Below are 19,098 nucleotides of genomic sequence, written 5' to 3' on the forward strand. Positions count from 1 at the left end.
TTCTGAAAGAAAAGCAAAAAAGAGAACTCATCATGTCAATATATCAGATTCACAGCCACAACATTAAAACCACCTGCCTAGACAAACCCTGAACTCTGTGTCATGTTCCTCAAACCGTTCAACCATGTGTGCAGTTTGGTAGAGTGCCTTTGTTGATGATGTTATTTGTTTCACGAGTTCACACTTACAAATAAGTCAGATAGAATCAATGGGTATGGATATTTTGCATGCTGTCCGAGGAGAGGGCTCCGGGCTCTGTATTTGGCCCAAACCCAGAGTACTCCCCCGTATTCCTGTCTGTGGAAGGAACCAGCCGAGAGTGACGTGTCGGGGTGGAGGGATGCTGAAAAACTGTCAAGGTATGTAGGTGTATCAACTGAGTGTATATATATATATATATATATATATATATATATATATATATATATATATATATATATATTATGCTTCCGCTCATGCTGATGCGATAGTCATGATGATTGCTGATGACAAGTTAATTGGATTGATTATTTGAACGTGCTCCTCCCGAATTTTGTTAAACATCATTTGTTTGTTTTTTGAACATTGTAAAGTATGTTCATTGCTGAATATTATTTAAATGTAGCATATGTAAATGTTTTTTCTCATAATGAAATATATGCTGGGCAAGATATTTTTTTTACACTTTTAAAAATATATATTATATTTTTTTGGATATATTTTTTCAAATATACAATAACTGGCTAAAAACGTAAGTATACTTTGAAATATATTTTAAAAGTATATATATTTTTTGTGGCCATTTTAGTATATTGTGAAAATTTTAAAAAATATATTTGCATTTAAAAAAAAACCTTTGTAATAAATTGGTGTAATATTACAATTGCTGTATTTCTGTACTGTTTAGTCCCTTATTCCTATTTCTGAACACACACACACTGGACACACACACACTTGTCTTTATGTAAGAAGAGCGAAGTAAAGAGACGCTGACAAAAGTCATTATTACAAAAGCACAAGAGTCAGACTGTGCGATAACAAAGAGTATTTTATTTGTGTATTGAACAGAATGTTTCAGTGCCTCGGCTTAGACGAGGATGGCCAGAACTGCCCCCACACCGGCTCCTGTCGCGCCCACAGCCGCCTGAGCCGCAACCGGGATCCCAGCGGCACCTGCACACACACACACACACACACAACATGCGTTTCAGAGACCAACTCATTAGGAAAATTAAGTTATCAAATGAATTATTGACTTTACTATAGGTCATCTTCCACAATCGTGACGTTTGCATTACCAGCGGCTTGAAGGACTGCAACCAGCGACCCGGCAGCGACTCCTCCTCCGTTCGCCACTGCGGCCGCGCTCATCATCGAGGCGGCGTACGAGCCCACGGCGATCCCGGCACTGGTGAAGCCCACGGCCGCCAGAACTGCCGGAGCAGCCACCACTGCACCGGCTCCAACACACACACACACACACACACGCACACACACACACACACACACACACACACACGCACACTTATTACCCCCCTAGCATTGGTAGATTTAGGATTAGTTGTTGGAGAGGGGTTAGGATTGGGCAATCAGGTTCTGACTTCAACAAGGGGGATAATAATTTGTCAGGGAGTCGTAATTCGGCCCAACACCGGCACTGGTGAAGCCCACGGTCGCCAGAACCGCCGGAGCAGCCGCTACAACACGATCTTGTGAAAATGCGTATCTATAGCACGATTTGTATTTATCGTGCAATTTATATGCAAAAAAGGAGTTTTACGTGCATATGATACGCACTGCAACAGTGCGTTCACACAGTGCGCCGGCAAGAGCGTCAAAGTGGCCGGAAGTCATTCATTTTTAATGAGAGCCGGCGGCGAGCTCCGGCGAGGGCGGCGTGGCGCGTCTTGGACGGTGAGAGCGGCGAGGAGAGTTGAAATCAGGTCAACTTTATGTCAACTTTACTATATATATGGCGGCAACGAATCGGAATGTAGAAGTGCTACGTTTGAGAGGATTCCAGAGAACGCATTCTGTAAACTTAACCACATTATTTCCCAAGCAAAATAGAGGCGAGGTTGATCATTTGAATTTGATTATGAAGGTGCGCAACACTATTTATAGGCAAGATTTTCGTGCTATTACACTTTTTCAGTGGGAATGCAAATTAGAATAGCACTTAACCATGAACACAAAAGCCACACCACACAAATGGCTTTTAATTGTTTTTTTTCGTTAGCAAACATGTCACTATAATTGTTAAGTTCTTTCCAACAATCAATTTTCTGCAAAAATAACGATCGACATGCTTGTTTGCTTTGCGGCCCCTTTAAATAAAGCTTTAAAAATACCAAGCATTCGATCTACGTCAGAGCATCCACGAATCTTTCTACGGCGTCGCTAGCAGGGCGGAGAGAGCGAATTTTGCCGCTCTCACCGGCGGCGGTGTGAACGCACGGTAAAGCTAAGTTTATACTGGCCACATCCGCACGAGCGAGAAGGTGCATGCAGCAAAAGCAAGCGCGCAGCTCCGGGTCCAAAGATGAACGACTTCGAGGCGGATCTGTCCGAGCACGAAAGTCTCATCACAACGGCACACAGTTTGCACGTCTAAATTAGTTGCTTATATATTTACAAAATGAGCCTACAATAGCATAATAAGCAGTTTTAGTGAACATAAAGGTCCATGTTTAATACAAATTTTCACGAAACTTAAAGTAACTTCAGTAAAAATGTTTAATAAAATTAGAAAATATTTAAGAGATCGTTAATTTGTATACATGTTCTCATATCCATATATTTTGTTCTAATGTCACAAGTAATCTCCTCAGGGTATACTGGGTTGTACACGATTATTTTTGTAGTGTGGTACTAAAATAAACATGGTCACATGTCTACTTTACTTCCTCTCACCGCTCATTCCTGATGATTAAGAGGACAATTACTCGTGTCGCCATAGTTGTCACACACTTGTTTTAAATACTTCCACACATGCCACCATGACGAAACTTAGTGCAGTTACTAGTTGCCAAAACAACACTATGTAGAGAAAAAATTGCAACAAAATGCAGAAATCTTTGGAAGATATCACTGAACATTTATTTAGGCTATCCATAGCAAAATAAAATTTCTTATGTTCATTTTTCATGTCTTTTTATTTAAAATTTTAAATGAAACAAATCCGCTATTATTTTAATCTCCAATCTGTTATTTAACAGCTGAGATAGTTGTTTAATGCTGATCTAACAGCAGAAGACTCGCCGGTTTTAGAGCCCAGTTGCTCAGGGGGGGCATGTTGTCACTGCGTCACAATGAGCCCCTAAAAACGCGATATAAAGACTGAGTCAGTGTTCAGAAATTATGAAAATGTTAAAAATGAATTTTATATGAAAATGTTAATAATTGTATTTTATTGAGAAAAGATTTGAGTTTGTCTCGATTATTATTTTGATTAGATCAGATAGCATTTTAATCTGTCATGGCCTAGATGTTGTCACATGTCACTTCCATTCTTTCGAGGTTAATCAAGAAAAAAAATATACACTATATTAATGAAACAAAACCACATAATTGTACTAGACATGTGGGAAATTAATGTGGGGAAAAAATAAATACTCTGAACCCTAAGTAGTTTACACAAACTCAGTAAGTCAAACTAAAGTCTAAACTCAGTCAAAAAGCGTTACGTTGTTCCCCGCTCTCAAATGATGAACATCGTAAGATTGTTTTATATATACCTCTAAAAATTTATGACTATTTCAATAATTTTTTAATTATAGATGTTGTTGGTTTGTTTGTTAGATTTTACCTGCACCACCGCCAATTGCTAGCATCGTTACTAATATAGAAGAGAAAATAAGGATTAGATTAATGTAATGCTGATAAACAAACATTAATATTCTGCAGTGATATGATAAGGTACTTACAGAGACCCATCTTCTCTCGAAATGAGCTCGTGTGTGTGTGAGATTGGGATAAAACTCCTCTGGGCGAGGCTTTTCGAGAAACGAAACTTGTAGTGATGTCCAGTTCGGGAAAGAATCATTCTTTTGAACCGGTTCTTTTTAGTGAACTGAACCGTTTAAAACAGTAACAATCTTGACCTTGCAGTTAAGCCAGTTTTACAGTTCAGAAACATCAAATCTTTTAAAGTTCAAAAACATCAAATCAATCAAAAACATCAAATCGATAAAAAAACATGAAATTAATCAAAAAATTAAAATCGATAAAAAAACATCAAATAAATCAGAAACATCAAATCGAACAAAAACATCAAATCAATCAAAAATATCAAATCGTTCAAAAACATCAAATCAATCAAAAACAGTAAATCGTTCAAAAACATCAAATCGATCAAAAACATCAAATCGCTGCTGATGCTTTTTTTCCAGACACAGTTGCAATGTCCTAAACATTTTATTTGTGTAGGCCTATATTTAACTTATTCTTTTAGAGCTGCAGTTTAGAGCTTTTTGGATTCAACCACCTTTCCTAATTTGTTTGAGGTAAAATTATTTTACATGTTAATAAATTGTATTTATAAAATTATTTTATTAATAGTGTCATCTTTGTTATTGTCATTTGTCAATGAGCCAGCTTCTGACCATGAAATAGTGATTTTATGTCTAATTTTATTTATTCAGATAAACAGACTAACATTCTTTTTTTTGTCAGTATTGGAAACTCCAACAGCCTTCCTTCGTTTAACGTTTTTCCTTTCTTTTTTCTTTTTATTTATTTTTTGACAAGCTGCACAGATTTTGAAGGTGTTATATTTTCCTCATCCATTTTGAGAAAAAAAAGGTAAACCACAATATATCATCTGTTGAAAAACACGACAACTAATGAAATGTTGTTGAAAAACACAACAACCAACAACCTACACCTGGTTTAGATTGAGTTACACTTTATTTACTTTTTATAATTTAATAACAAATGACCATTTCAACAGAAGTGAATCAATCAAAACTAACTTTAGCTGGAAAAAACATTATTCAAGAACCACTATAAAACAAAACCAATCTCTGTTACCTTAAATTATATGTTTATCTCTGTAAAGCTGCTTTGAAACAATCTACATTGTTAAAAGCGCTATATAAATGAGGATGACTTGACTTGACCAATGTGGTGTTTGTGTTTTACACCGTTCCCGCCTTAGTGTTCATGGTCATTCATGTGATGTCATCATCATGTCAGGTGTGTGTGTGCAGAAGTGTAAAGTCCAGGTTCAGAAAGTAAAAGTCCTCCTCAGTATTTTGTTCCAATCACCTGGATTTGATCATTAGCACAGTTCTTCAGCCAGGAGACAAATGAAATAAATCAGCTTGAAGAGTTCATGTGTGGAATAAACGTGTGTGTGTGTGTGTGTGTGTGTGTGTGTGTGCGTGTGTGTGTGCGTGTGCGTGTGTCTCATTTTCTCTACTTAAGTTCAGTTCTGTTTGAGTTTCAATGTCGGGTCTCATCATTGTGTATTGGCTGCTTATTTGAGTTGGTATCTGCGTTGTTAAACTCCTTCTTCATTGTGTGTTTGTCTTGAACCACACAACCCGTGACACAAAGACAAAAGGAGGAGGAGGAGGAGGTCCTGGAGGAGGTCCTTTAATGAATCATTGTGAAAGTGTTACGCCTTTGGAAAAATGCTGTTATCTAACCCTGACTGGTGAGTGGCAGTCTTACACAAATGTAATTTCTTTATCTCATATCATAAAGAATTCTCTTTTTCAATGTGCTCAGAGTTAAAGTCAAGTACTGAGGAGACAGATTATGCAAAGGCTTATATGCCAGCATAAGGATTTTAAAATCACTGCGTTGCCTGACAGGGAGCCAGTGCAAAGACTCCAAGACAGGGGTAATATGATCCCTATCCCTATCCCTGACCCCAGACAATACTCTAGCAGCCGAATTTGGCAGATATTGCAGTTTGTCTATTGATGATTTAGATACCCCAGCTAGGAGACCATTACAGAAATACGTGAAAAGACAAAAGAGTTTATCAACCTCTCAGCAACTGAGAAAGACAACATAGGACGTAAACGTGCTATATTTCTGAAGTGATAAAAGAATGTCTTAACCGTATTCTGCACAAAAGGCTCAAATGACAGTGAAATGACAAGATTTTTTAATTTGCTTTGAAACTCCAAGGCAACATCATCAACCCCATCATCAACCCACAGAGTGAGAGACCCAGCCTTTCGCAGTTGATGAGGAGAGCCAAGGTGCATAATTTCTGTTTTAGAGCCATTTAAAGACAGAAAATTATTAGACATCCAAATCTTGATCTCAGCAATACAGTTGGAAAGATGCACAACATCCATTTGCTGACCCGGTCTTCAATGGATATGAATCTGCGTATCATCAGCATAAAAGTGATAGTTAAGGTCAAGAGATTTTAATAGATGACCAAGTGGATAGATATACATACTAAAAAGTAAGGGACCCAATACTGACCCTTGTGGGACGCCAGTATGAACAGAACCAACTTTGGACCTATAGCCACCCATAAAAACAAATTGACTGCAGTCAGTAAAATAGGACTTGAACCAGCCAAGAACTATCTCTGACAAACCAAATACTTTTTCAAGACGATTAAGTAACAGTGCATGTTCAATAATATCAAAGGCTGAACTAAGATCCAAGAGAATGAGAAGGTACATGGAGCTGGAGTCGGAGGCTATAAGTAAGTCATTAGTGACTTTAACCAACGGAGTCTCAGTGCTGTGTAATTCCCGAAACCCAGGTTGATGAGGCTCAAATCGATTATTTTCAGTTAAGTATTTGTTTAATTGGGCCGCAACCACACCCTCCAAGATTTTAGCCAGGAATGAAAGATTAGAGATTGGACGATAATTTGAAAGAATTTTCATATCAGAATTTTGCTTTTTTTTAAAGGGAGTGACAGCAGCAGTTTTAAGTTCTGCTGGCACTGAGATGACAAAGAGTGATTGATTATAGCAAGAACTGAGGGACTTAAAGGACCAATGCAAGATTTAAACAGGCTACAAGGCATAGCATCAAGTATGCAAGTGGAAGTTTTCATACGAGAAACATGCTTGCAGAGCATCTCAGATTGTAATATAGTAAATTTGGAGAAGGGAGTGCCAGAAAAGCTGTACGATCAGCAGACCCAAAAGAAGTACAAATATTTGTGCGAACATTGTTAATTTTTTCACTGAAAGATTTGAGAAACTATTTACACAACCAATCAAATGAAGTCAAAGAACTGACACCATCTGCATTAAGTAGACTGTTAATTGTATGAAAGAGCTGTCTAGAATTGTTTTGATTATTTTCAATAATATATGAGAATAATGCAGATCTTGCAGTTTCAATAGCTGCTCTGTAGTATGTCAAGCAGTTTTTCCAGCTTGGTGAAACACATTTAAACCAGAGGAACGCCATTTAAGCTCCAATTTATGACATGCAGCCTTCTGTAAATGCAAATCATCATTATACCAGGGGGCTGACTGAACAAATGCGACGTTACGTGTTTTTAGGGTGCAAAGATGTCCAAGTTGGCTGTAAGAACATTGTTAAATACTAAAAGTTTATCCTCAAGAGGAGCAGAGGACATAACATCTAAAGAATTGACAATCGAATTTACAAAAGTAGCGTGATCAATTGATTGCCATTTTCGGAATGAAATAGTTTGTGTAGTCTCTCTACTGGAATGAAGTATCTCAATGTTAAAGAAGATAGCTAGATGGTCAGAAAGTCCAACATCCACAACAGAGAAATTAGAGAGAAAATAATAATTTGCAATAACTAAATCTGATGTATGACCTTTACAATGAGTAGGGACGTTTACAAACTGAGAAAGATTAAAACTGTCCAAGAGTGATAGGAAATCCTGGGCCATGGCACAGGCTTTCTGATCTACATGTATATCAATGTCGCCCAGAATTAAGTAATGTGGCTTTTTAAAGGGCTTGCCGTCACAGTATCACAGGGATGCCACTCAGACAGAAGAGCTGATAAGTTAGTAAAATCAACACCAGAGTAAGACAGTCTTCTAATCCTTTGACGGCAGTTCAAAACTGGGATGGTATCAGGGATAACAGCTGGCAGGAGGTGTACTGTAAGGCCATATTTATTGAAGCCTCATCAGCACCAGCTCCAGATAGGCCTATCTGTGAGTCCACAAAGTTCAAAGAAGGCCACCAGGCCAGCGCCAAGAGAAGCAAATTCCCAGCATACATAAATAAAATGCACCGCATCACAATGTCTGTTCAGAGAGCGAAGCGGCAGCCAGAACGCGCCAGCGTACCCATATCTATAGTTGAATAGTTAAATATGTGTAGTATTAGATTAAGTGTTAAAAAAAGATAAAAAAATAAAGTTTAATTTTGAAGTTACAACAAGTAAATGTCACCCATTTTTGTAGAACGGCCGATTTACAAAAAAAAAATGTTAGTAAATGGACTTAAACTTCCAAAAACCTGTAGCGTAGTGGTCCGGGTTTAAACATTCCGACATGCAAAGTGAAACATTCACGTGATTGGAAAGAAAGTGAGGCTTCGTTTTTCGTTGATCATGTGTTTCTCTGAAAACAATACGCGCTCCGCCACGGAGCTTCATGATGAATTGCGCTGCGAACTCAATACGTGCTTTGAAGCTTCAGTGTCATATGTATTATCACTACACAGTGGAGCATGGAACCATGACCAAAACTGAAACATAGAGCACAGAGAGATTATTGAAAGCTTTAATGGTTGTAACAGGGAGTTCAGAGAGTTCAACATCAGCTTCCTTGGCTGTGACAGGAAACTCAAGAGTTCATATTCGGCCTCCTTGGCCGCGACAGAGATAACAGGGAGTACAGGTGAAACAGATAGTTCACAAGCTGACGTCATCGTGTGGCAGTGTGCACGGCATTTTTTGTAACTTTCCGCGCGGCTCCGCATCCGAATATGAACGACTTCGAGCCGAATCTGGCCGAGCACGTACGTTTCACCCGTCTCACATCTATCCATTTTGTAGTCCACTTTAGACATTCTACTAACTATAGTCCTGGTGAGGCCTACTACCTGATAGCAAGCTTAAAAACTGGTTGCTAATAACCCCGACTCTGGGTGTCAGTCCCAGGGTGGCCTGCTAAGACCAGCTGCCCAGTCCTGGGGCTCAGTCTCGGAGCGGCCTGTTAAGTTGACTGCCATGGACCAAGGGGAGCAAGGGGAGTACAACATACGCCACCCTGCCTCAATGGAGGCCCCAGATTGAGGGGCCTACCATCTATACGCATGGGCGTCAGCTCATGGCAATGCTCTGGCTAACTTCAGGGGAGTAAGGGAGCGTACTTCATAACCAAAATAAGGTGAAGGTTAGAACTTTCCGCTCGGCCCAAGCCATAGTGGTATGAGGTAGAATTATACAGAGCTGAAAGTGGAGTACTCAGAACTACCCTGTATCAACAGGGGAGTACCAACCACCTGCCCCTGATAATTTAACAGGGCTTTAGAGGTGACAGAAATTTTTCTGCGCCCAGCCTAGGGGAGTGGGGCTTGCTTGCAAGCCAACCACCTTCAACCCATCGCTTGAGCAGTAGCTCAGCGAGCTGAGTGGAGCCTACTCTGGAGGCCCAAGTCCATATGCTAGCTCTGCATGGCGGGGTCGGGCAAACCAAAAACAATCTCTTCGCAGAGCGAAAGGCGGCCTAATCCTGCCCAAAAAGACCCATTGTACTGGGGAGGCCTTATTGGAGGCCTAACCCTAGGTCTTTATCAATCATGCCTCTACACCAACCTGCATTACTCTTCTCACCCCCGAATACAGAGAAGGGGACGGGCCTTGGCCGAATGATTCCCTATTAGGAGGCTGTCATCTAGGGATGCTAAACAGACTAAACTCACATAGTGAAAGGGCAGTGGCAGAAATTCTTCAGCAGAACTCCTCCTCTATCCCTAGTATAGCCTAGGCCAGCTATTGAGCCTGTATGAAAAACACAAAACAGACCTTAAGGGAGCGATGTACTCAGGAAAATTTCAGACGTAGGCCGGGCATAAGAGCTATCTGAAGCTTGAGCGTCAGGCTCTAGAAAGAAATCTATGGTAAATGGACTGCATTTATATAGCGCTTTCACAGACCCAATGGTCACCAAAGCGCTTTACACATTGCCTCACATTCACCCATTCACTCACTCATTCATAAACCGACGGCGGTGTCAGCCATGCAGGTCCCCATCCAGCTCGTCGGGAGCAGCTAGGGTTAGGTGTCTTGCTCATGGACACCTCGACACTTGGTCAGGGCGGAGACGCCGGTTCAGGAACCGACACCGGCTCAGGGACAAGCTCCGACACCAGATCAGGTACAGGAACAGCTCAGCGGTGGCCATCTTGTCTGGAGAACAGACGCCGCTGGCTCCGGCTCGGGAACCGACACCGGCTCATTGACAAGCTCCGACACCGGATCAGGTACAGGAACAGCTCAGCGGTGACCATCTTGTCTGGAGAACAGATGCCGTCTGGACGCCGCTGGCTCCGGCTCAGGGACAGACGCCGCTGGCTCCGGCTCAGGGACAGACGCCGCTGGCTCCGGCTCAGGGACAGACGCCGCTGGCTCCGGCTCAGGAACAACGGCGGGCATGACGGGTCTGAAAAGCACATCCAGGATTCTGGCCAGATGCTCGAAGTAGCCCAATAACGTTTCAGAGGCCCCGAGAATCAGTTTCAGAAACACTGGCTCTGGAACGATCTCCGGCCCGGCAGACGGGACGTGAACAGTCTCTAATTACGCCGAAGTGACATTAACTCTCTCCCTGGCCATAGCCGGGAGCTCAGACACCACAGGATACGAGATCTCAGAAACCACATGACCCGATGACCGGGCAGCTCTCTTCCTCCTCCGCCTCCGACCGCGCGGAGATACAACCGTCTCGTCTGTCACCACTGGCAACAGGCCAGAGATCGTAGACCGCTCTTTCTTGACCGGTGTTGAGTCCTCCTGGACCACTGGGCTAGGGACCACCGGGCTCAGGACCACTGGTTCTGGGATCAACCCAAGTTGAAGCGGAGAATGGCGTCGAGAGTCCTCTCGACCATCTCCTCTCCTCCGACCTCCCTGGGTTGCAGAGAATCTGGCGAGACGGGTTCCCTCAAAATTTTCTCTACCAGATGGCCTGGCCTCCCTGGTGGTGTTAGAACGGGGTTTCGGAAAACAGTACACCCGATTCCTCCAACTTGACCTCTGGCAGCCCTCCTCTCTGCAGTCTCACAAGCACCTATAGTGAAGAGCTCAAATAATGTCATAGGAGGTCCCAATCCTTCTCTCCTCTCCTCCTGGGTAGTAGGGGAAGGAATACGAATCCCCCTACTGCTGGAACCAGACATCATGGCTTCCAGTCTCTCTCTCCGCTGAGTCCTCAAATTGGCTGGTTCATTCTGTCACGGGGCGGTTGCGGAGAATAGTCTGAGGACTCAAGTGCAGAGGTGAAGAACTCAAGAACTAAATAATAAATCCAGGAATATGACATGGCAGGCACAGAACTACACACAACTCAACACCCATAGCATTAACAATGAATGAGCACAAGACAGCAAACACAGGGAGACTAAATAGGAAAGCAAACAAAGAGGGTAACGAGGGAACCTATGTGAAACCATTAATCCAATAACGAGGTAACAAGGTGGGAGGGGCTAGACAATCCACAAGAGCATATGACACACAGAGAACTCATGACAGCCATAAACTCACAGTAAACAATACCATACACAAACACAAGACCAGGGGCCTGTACCATGAAGCCGGTTTAGATGGCTAGCCAGCTATGTTTCAGCTTAGTTTCCGCCAACTCTGGGTTTTAGGTACTATGAAAGCAGCTCGGCTTTAATCGGTGTTCGTTGCCATGGTATCTTACGCTGCACGGCTAGCCTGCTCCGGGGCAGGTTAAGTTCTGGATTCGAGAGCTCAGACTGAAGTTTGACCAATCAGCTGTGAGCAAAGAAACATATAGGTGAGGTAACTGATTCCCAGCGTCTGTTCTCTGTTGCAATGGCTTCAACTTTTCTCCCAAATCCCGTGGACATCTCCGCGCAAATTGTTAGACGAGCACTTCGTAGAGAAAGAGTTTTTAGGGACAGACAAAATCCCTTTGACTTTCCTGATATTTACTTGTATGAAAGATACAGATTTTCCGCGGAAGGAATGTCTTATCTTTGCGAACTTCTTGAGCCGCACATAACAAATGTGACTCGTCGAAGCCATGCACTTACTGTACCGCAAATGGTATGTATTGCGTTGCGGTTTTTTGCAAGTGGTACATACTTGTATGCGGTCGGTGATGCAGAGAATCTAGGGAAAAACACGGTCTGTCGAACAATTCGCAAGGTGGTCCTCGCTCTGCAGGGGTACATAAATAGCTTCATTGTGTTCCCTGGACATTTATCCACCATGTCCATAAAAGAGGGCTTTTATAAAATTGCCGGTAAGATATATTGATAGGGTGACATCACATGAACAAATGTAGCCTTTCACACAAATTTTTTTTTTTTCAAAAAAAAAAAAAAATTCACACTTAGAAATCTATTATACAATAGTCTGCAGTAGCTACCTGTTAAGAAATGTTTTAAATATATATGTTTAATTCCTATGATAGGATTCCCTAGAGTCATAGGAGCAATAGACTGCACACATGTTGCAATCTCCACAGCTCTAGGAGAACATGAGGCAGATTATGTGAACAGAAAGTCCTTTGATCATGAATGCATGATCACAAGCTTGGATTCCAAATGGCCTGGCTCAGTGCATGACTCACGCATTTTCCGTGAGTCTATTTTGTGTCAGCGCTTTGAGGAAGGCAAATTAAATTTGGTACAGTACACTTTACATTTTTTATTTTAATGGCAAAACTTACACATTTTTCCCCTTTTCTGTTCTATGACAGGGCTTTTTGATGACCTGTTGGTAGGAGATAGAGGTTATGCATGCCAGAGGTTTTTTGCTAACGCCCTATCCTGACCCCCAGACAGGGCCACAAAACCGCTTCAATGTGGCCCTCAGTAAAACCAGGGTCAAGATCGAGATGATCGAGATGATCAAATCACAAAAAGTGGCATGACTATCTACAAACATAGGACTGACTGTAATTTATGTCAAGGGTTTAAAGCATTACCTTGTTCACATTCCTTCTGTAGCCCATTGAAGTAGAGGCTTCAGTTTCTGGGGCAGGTTGTGAAAAATCCTACAATAAAAGAGATGTGTAAGGGCCAGTCACTTAATTATGACATTCAAATGTGTGCCGTAATAAAAAGCCCAGTGCATTCACCTCAGCAACTGTCTCAGAACACACAGACAGAGTGTCTTCATCATTTGGTTCACCCTAATAAATAAAAGGCAAATATAAAGCATAACTGTTATAAAGCAGGCTATGTTCATGGTGTTCTGTCTGCTGCATATACTGACCTCTGTGTGGGAGACTGTGTGCATGTGTGCTGGCTTCAACAGGGACACTGTATTTCCCCCTACTGCAGAACAGAGTCAGCCAAATTTAACCCTTTTTAAAACATTAGTAATGCATTGCACACACATACCCAGTGTCACTTGCTTCGAGGAGCCAGCACCAGGGTCAGACTGTACAGCACTTGCAATGCCATCCATAATCGGCTGTCCCTTATTATTACTCAGCGCCAACTCCTCGGCCACAGTGTAATTTTGAGGAGGTGGCCCTCCCCCAGTTTTCCTGATTTCACATTTTTTTCTGTTTGCTGCAAACAAGTTTTTATGAATAAATGTTCACAAAAATAATAAAAGGTTGTGGTAAATACTCACCACTTTGAATTATATTTTTATATTTTGTCTTGATCTGCTGCCAAGAACGTTTGGAGTTGGGGTTGCATCTAAAAATATATGAATATCAATCTTTCTTAGGAATAGCCTATACATTCACATTTTACATACATCTACACACACGATTGTACAGTATGCATGCATGCATGTATATCAACACGAATACACACATGTTTATTTTAGCATTTAATACATTTTTAATATGATTACATCATTTTACATTAATTGTTTAACTTACGCATTAACGCAATCAGCAATCTTCCTCCAAGAATCTTCTCTTGCTTTGGCAGCAGATACAGTGTTACTGCGTGCTTGAAAAACACTTTTATATTCTTCATATTTTTGAATAATTATCTCTTGCTCCTGCGCGGAAAAATATATAGCTCTCGCTCTATCCATTTTGAACGCGATTGGTTGTTCAGTGCCGACGTCACTCTTTTATGTGCACGCGCTCGTGGATTAATCATAAGTTAAGTTCAAAGCCTGAGTTGACAGAGAAAGTTGATGAGCTGCGTCATGGTACCAATAAAGCCTGATTGCATCGGTTCGGTTTTGTCAACTCAGGCCCCAGGGGCCTGTACCACGATGGTAGTTGAACAAACTCAGGGTTACAGGATTAGTTTAGAGTTGACAAAACCAAACCAATCCAACCAGGCTTTGTTGGTACCATTATGCTGATCATCAACTTTCTCTGTCAACTCAGGCTTTGATCCTGACGGCCAATCACATGTTGAGAAAGAGTGAAACAGAGATTAATTTCTCGCGAGAGAAGCACCGCAATTCACTTATTAAATAAATGTATTAAAATAGTAAGAATTTAAACAAATTTACACAGCAAGAAGAAAACGGCTGTCTATGAAAGAGGACAACTAAAAGAAAAAGTCTCGCTACTGTATATCAGTGCAAGTAAAAGCTGTGAAGTTATTTTATACAGCTGATAAAGGTATAGAGAGAATTGAACATTTAACACACATGTAGTTATTTTATAGCTTCATCTATTGATGCTAAAGTGTATTTATATTACCTTTATATATTTATTCATTTAAACTGCGTAATAATAATTGAACTAAAATTGTACATCTGTGATTGATTAAGGGTATAATAATTACATAGGCCTAAATAATATCTAAATCATACAAATTTATTATAAAAACTAGACGATTTTGTCTTTAAAAATCATTTGCTATGTAGTGACCTTTAATTTGGAGTAGAAACAGGTGGAGTGACTTTATCGCATCAGGCATGTGTCACTTTGCTCACAGCTGATTAGTCCAAGTTCAGTTTGCAACCTCTTACCTAGAACATAACCTGCCCCGGACCAGGTTAGCCGTAGAGCGTAAGTTACTATGGCGATGAACACTGCTAAAAGCCAAACCACTTTCATGGTCCCTAAAACCCAGGGTTGACGCAAACTAAACTGAAACATACCTGGCTAGCCACCTAAACCGGCTTCATGGTATAGGCCCCAGAAATGTCACGGCTTTGTCACCAAACCAAGAATAACCAGAATAGCTGTGACAGAACTTGTATTTTGATGAGTTGTAGTTTAGACCTGTTTCAGAGTGTATTTGACAATGGTTTTTCTCAAATAAAATGATAAAAATGCTCATTAGCATTTTGCTATGCTCTCTCAGAGCAGATCTGAACTGATTGGTTACATGTTGGTTTGACATGTCAGAAACACCAGCGATTTCAAATCATGTTTTTTAGACTGTATTTGGTTCACTGTAGTTAGGAGAAAATACTCATCAATGGTGTTGACTTGTGAATTGGCACATGGTTTGTCTTAAAGCACATTAAAAACTAGATTTTCACCACAAGACTACAAGTACAGAGGGAATGGTTTCTTTACAAAGGAATTCCTCTCCAAACAGCTGATTGTCATAACTGATGGAACTGATGTTTGGATGTTAAAGTGGGGGAAGAATCTTGACTGCAGGCCCTGTTCCCTGGTGGGCATTATAAGGCTCATAGACGAGTGACACAAAGAAATTGGGAGTTACTGATCATTTTAAAATCCTCATGGATAAACTTTATTTGCTCTACCACACATACAACAAAAATAAAGAGGAACTGAAAGGGTGCGTGAATCCTTAAATTTCACGTGGACACGAAGGGTGCATTTGAAGTCGTTTTTGAATAGGGGTAGCATTTGTCACAATCGGCCTTCGAATGCAGCCTTGAATTGGGACATCTTAGTCACGCCACATTGAAACAAACGGCCTCGATTTCTGCCCTCTGGAGGACGCAGCCTCCGAATGGACACACCTGCATCAGACAGTTCAAAAGGGCCCAGCATAATAAAGTTACAATGATTTCCTTATGTTTTTTTTTTACAGTAGCACAAATGAAAGCGCTATATAAATGCCTCTGTGGTAAGGATTTTTACCAGAAAATTTTAAACAATTGGGTAACACCATTTTGATAGTCCACTTTAGACATTCTACTATAAGTAACTTTTTAACTATCGAAGTGTAACCACAAATTGCAACAAACTAATGGCTTCAAAAGCATAGCCTTGAGCTTTCATTAGCGGCATTTAAAAGGCTTATCATTTAAAACTTCAAGTCCTATATAGAATGCAACCATATTGTTCTTGAAGTAACACCTCCCTATGGATAAAGTGAAATACGGGACAACTATCAGTTTCACCACATTGGCAGAATGAGGCACTTTCAAAGTCAAAAGCAGTTGAACCAGACACACAGCAAAATGACAAGTCAGATACAACAAAGGATTGATTTGTCAGTTTTATTGAGAACCTCTCTTTTGCCCTTGAACCGTTACAGGACCAAGTGAGGCCTTGCCTTCCCACTGAATGCCTAGAGAAGAAAGCCAATTTAGAGCACTTGAATCAAAAGCAACCATAGAAAGAGCAAAAGCTACCAACCTCCATAAGGAGAAGCAGCAAATTCACTATCAGGACCACATGTTGAGTCACAGCAACCACAAACTTGGTCATTTCCATCAGCAGCAAACCACCTGCACCAAAACAAAGACATGAAACCTTCAACATGAGAAGTCAACCTAACCCCCCACTCCATCCAAATAAAGCCTCACGTACCCATTGGCAAAAGAACAGGATTTGTGCTGAGTGTCACTAGGTGCAGAAGCAATGGTTGCCTTCAGAATACATGTTATGTAGATCTGTAAAGGATGACAGACAAGTCACAAAACCAAAGCAGACAGGAGAAGAAGTCAAGTGAACATGACATTTGTAGTACATACAGAAGGACTGTTGCCCTCCTGGAACATAAACGCCTCCAGCTGGAACTGGATCTTGTCAACCTGGGAACGAGGCATGAAGCGGGAGCTGGAAGCTGTAGTTTTGGCATCCACAAAGCACCTGACGACAAACAAAACCACAAAGAGCAACTCATGAATGTCAACTGTAGAACATCCAGGAACTAGACCTTACCGATGCCAAAGTGGTTACAAAAGGCAACTTAAAAACAGTCCTACTGCATCAAGGGCCATGACCCTACCCGTGATTCTCAATGAAGGAATATCTCGGAAGGGAGTTCACATCAGGTACTTCAGTGGCCACACAGCGGTCCACAAACACACGGAGAGGCACATGATTGTACTGCTTCACAGATGCCTCGATGTTAATAACGCCACCCAGGAAATAGGAGTATGAAGGCTTCTGATAGGTCCAATCATCTACACAAAACAAACACTTTAGGCACAGACACAATTGCAAGGGTAAAGGCTTATTTTATTGAAGAAACCTGTACCAACCCATCATGATCTTCAGGGAGAACAGCAAGACTTCTTCACCAGCCTCTGTTGAGGCATAAGGGACCCATGTTGGCCTCAAGGCATCACTGCTTACATTTTGGAGCCTGCAGTTCATGAAAGTACCCATTAAATGGTCTCCCAGTTACACGAGAAAGTGCAGAAGGTCCCAGAGATCTCCTACCTTTGATAATGACATTGAACACCAACAATTGCACCATCGGTCCGGGTAATCGGAGTACCTGCAAGCGCCTCAGGGGTGTAGGTAAGAGAGAAGGTGTAGACAAGCTCATCCTCATTCATCTGTAAAAAAAAAAAAATTGTGGTTACCAAGAGGGTCATCCCAAAGACTTTACATACACCAAGACCATGCACTCATATTGCTATAAATGGAAGGTGCACAGTGCAATATGGTGGAATTCCTGAAGAGCAAGTCGACAATTAGTAAATTGCTACTAGTAATAGCTGCCCTCAGAAGCTCCGGTGTTGCCATAGATCAACATCTGAGACATGCATTAACGATTGAACATGCACATTTTGCTGTTCCAGGGTAAAACTACCTTTAACACTATTAAGGCACAAGATTTGTTGTTCTGGTTTCTTAAGCTCCTTTCATACCACTTATGGGATAGTTTACATGAGATGTTGGATGAAAGGTTATTTAAAGGCAAGGAACTTGAACACTCAGGATTTACCCATTCAAATAGATAGAACTTGGTCTTAGCTGCCCTGGCATTGTAAAACAAAGTGAACTGACTTTCCTTGAAGGTCCTCTGCCACAACAAATAACCCATTAATATGTATCTGTTCTTACCATCAGCACGCTGTTGCAGTCCTGTAATTCATACTCAAAGATGAGCACTCTTGACCCAGGATCCTGACCAACAACAGGACATCCACCTAGAGACAGACCAGTTGGCTGGATCAACTGACCATTGCTGAAAAAGTCCTGCTGGACTTCTACGAGAACCCGGTTCTCGCCACATTGAACCGCTACGCTGCTGGGAGTCACGGGTTGCCTCAACTGGAAGTCCACCGCCAACTCGCTCTGCACCTCGGGAACGATGGGATACCTCCAATCCAAAGGCTTCACTGGACCCTGCAACAGCTGCTTCTCCTGAAGGCCAAAAGGATCCTGCAAAGGGCTTTTGGAGTCAGGACCCAAAGGACTCTGAAATTGAGAAGCCACTTGCAAAGGGTTCCAGAGCCCTAGAGGAGAAAGGGCAGGACTTCTGGAAGCTGGATCTGATTTTGGCCCCATGCTTCTTGGACTATAGCTCAAACTTCCAAAGACATCAGGCAGATCAAATGCAAGAATTGCAGCAGCCAACACTAAAACAACTTTCAGAAACCCCATCCTAACAAACTTTGACACAAACACCAGTGCTTGCCTTTGCCATTTTGTACAGCTTTGAGTTAAGGTGACTCCACCCCTTTTACCTTCATTGATCATCCTTGATTCTCCTCTGGACCTGTAGAGTGTATGCATCTTGGGGACGCACCAATCTGCACATTTTTTAAGCGCCTGTCCAAATACCAGAGGTGGAAAGAGTAATAAAATATTCTACTCAAGTAAAAGTACTACTACTTTAATGAAATTTTACT

General features: G+C 41.5%; 2 protein-coding genes and 1 long non-coding RNA gene across 4 annotated transcripts; all 3 read right to left on the minus strand.

The window, feature by feature from the left end:
• Positions 1-1,007: 1,007 nt before the first annotated feature.
• LOC143745481 (interferon alpha-inducible protein 27, mitochondrial-like) lies at positions 1,008-6,160 on the minus strand. Of its 2 annotated transcripts, none has more exons than XM_077237605.1 (4): positions 6,157-6,160; positions 3,788-3,817; positions 1,278-1,439; positions 1,008-1,152 (listed from the first exon to the last, which is right to left on the minus strand). In XM_077237605.1, the coding sequence occupies exons 2-4, from the start codon at positions 3,810-3,812 to the stop codon at positions 1,067-1,069; spliced, it is 273 nt and encodes a 90-aa protein (XP_077093720.1). In that variant the 5' UTR covers positions 3,813-3,817; positions 6,157-6,160; the 3' UTR covers positions 1,008-1,066. The 2 variants fall into 2 exon arrangements, with proteins under 2 accessions (XP_077093720.1, XP_077093719.1); XM_077237604.1 differs by lacking the exon at positions 6,157-6,160 and adding an exon at positions 3,906-4,020.
• Positions 6,161-13,078: 6,918 nt separating this feature from the next.
• On the minus strand, positions 13,079-13,565 carry LOC143745423 (uncharacterized). Its single transcript, XR_013205989.1, has 3 exons — positions 13,372-13,565; positions 13,235-13,288; positions 13,079-13,150 (listed from the first exon to the last, which is right to left on the minus strand). It is a non-coding gene; the product is annotated as an uncharacterized LOC143745423 (long non-coding RNA).
• Positions 13,566-16,506: 2,941 nt separating this feature from the next.
• On the minus strand, positions 16,507-18,865 carry LOC143745434 (zona pellucida sperm-binding protein 3-like). Its single transcript, XM_077237531.1, has 8 exons — positions 18,308-18,865; positions 17,678-17,796; positions 17,497-17,600; positions 17,241-17,418; positions 16,984-17,101; positions 16,820-16,902; positions 16,646-16,737; positions 16,507-16,577 (listed from the first exon to the last, which is right to left on the minus strand). The coding sequence occupies exons 1-8, from the start codon at positions 18,848-18,850 to the stop codon at positions 16,507-16,509; spliced, it is 1,308 nt and encodes a 435-aa protein (XP_077093646.1). The 5' UTR covers positions 18,851-18,865.
• Positions 18,866-19,098: the final 233 nt, after the last annotated feature.

Source organism: Siphateles boraxobius, unplaced genomic scaffold, assembly GCF_051911475.1.
Source record: "Siphateles boraxobius isolate OS27281-9 unplaced genomic scaffold, OSU_SipBor_1 204, whole genome shotgun sequence".
In the NCBI taxonomy this organism is placed as follows: domain Eukaryota; kingdom Metazoa; phylum Chordata; class Actinopteri; order Cypriniformes; family Leuciscidae; genus Siphateles; species Siphateles boraxobius.

Excerpts from the sequence above, each read along its gene's own strand:
- LOC143745481 (XM_077237604.1), bottom strand. Across the intron at positions 1,440-3,787 it reads AGCAATTGGCGGTGGTGCAG|CCGGTGCAGTGGTGGCTGCT; the intron begins GTAAAATCTAAC and ends TGTGTGTTGGAG. Across the intron at positions 1,153-1,277 it reads TGCAGTCCTTCAAGCCGCTG|GTGCCGCTGGGATCCCGGTT; the intron begins GTAATGCAAACG and ends GTGTGTGTGCAG.
- LOC143745434 (XM_077237531.1), bottom strand. The coding sequence starts at position 18,850 with ATGGGGTTTCTGAAAGTTGTTTTAGTGTTGGCTGCTGCAATTCTTGCA. Across the intron at positions 17,419-17,496 it reads CTCCCTGAAGATCATGATGG|ATGATTGGACCTATCAGAAG; the intron begins GTTGGTACAGGT and ends TGTTTTGTGTAG. Across the intron at positions 16,903-16,983 it reads AGGAGGGCAACAGTCCTTCT|ATCTACATAACATGTATTCT; the intron begins GTATGTACTACA and ends CATCCTTTACAG.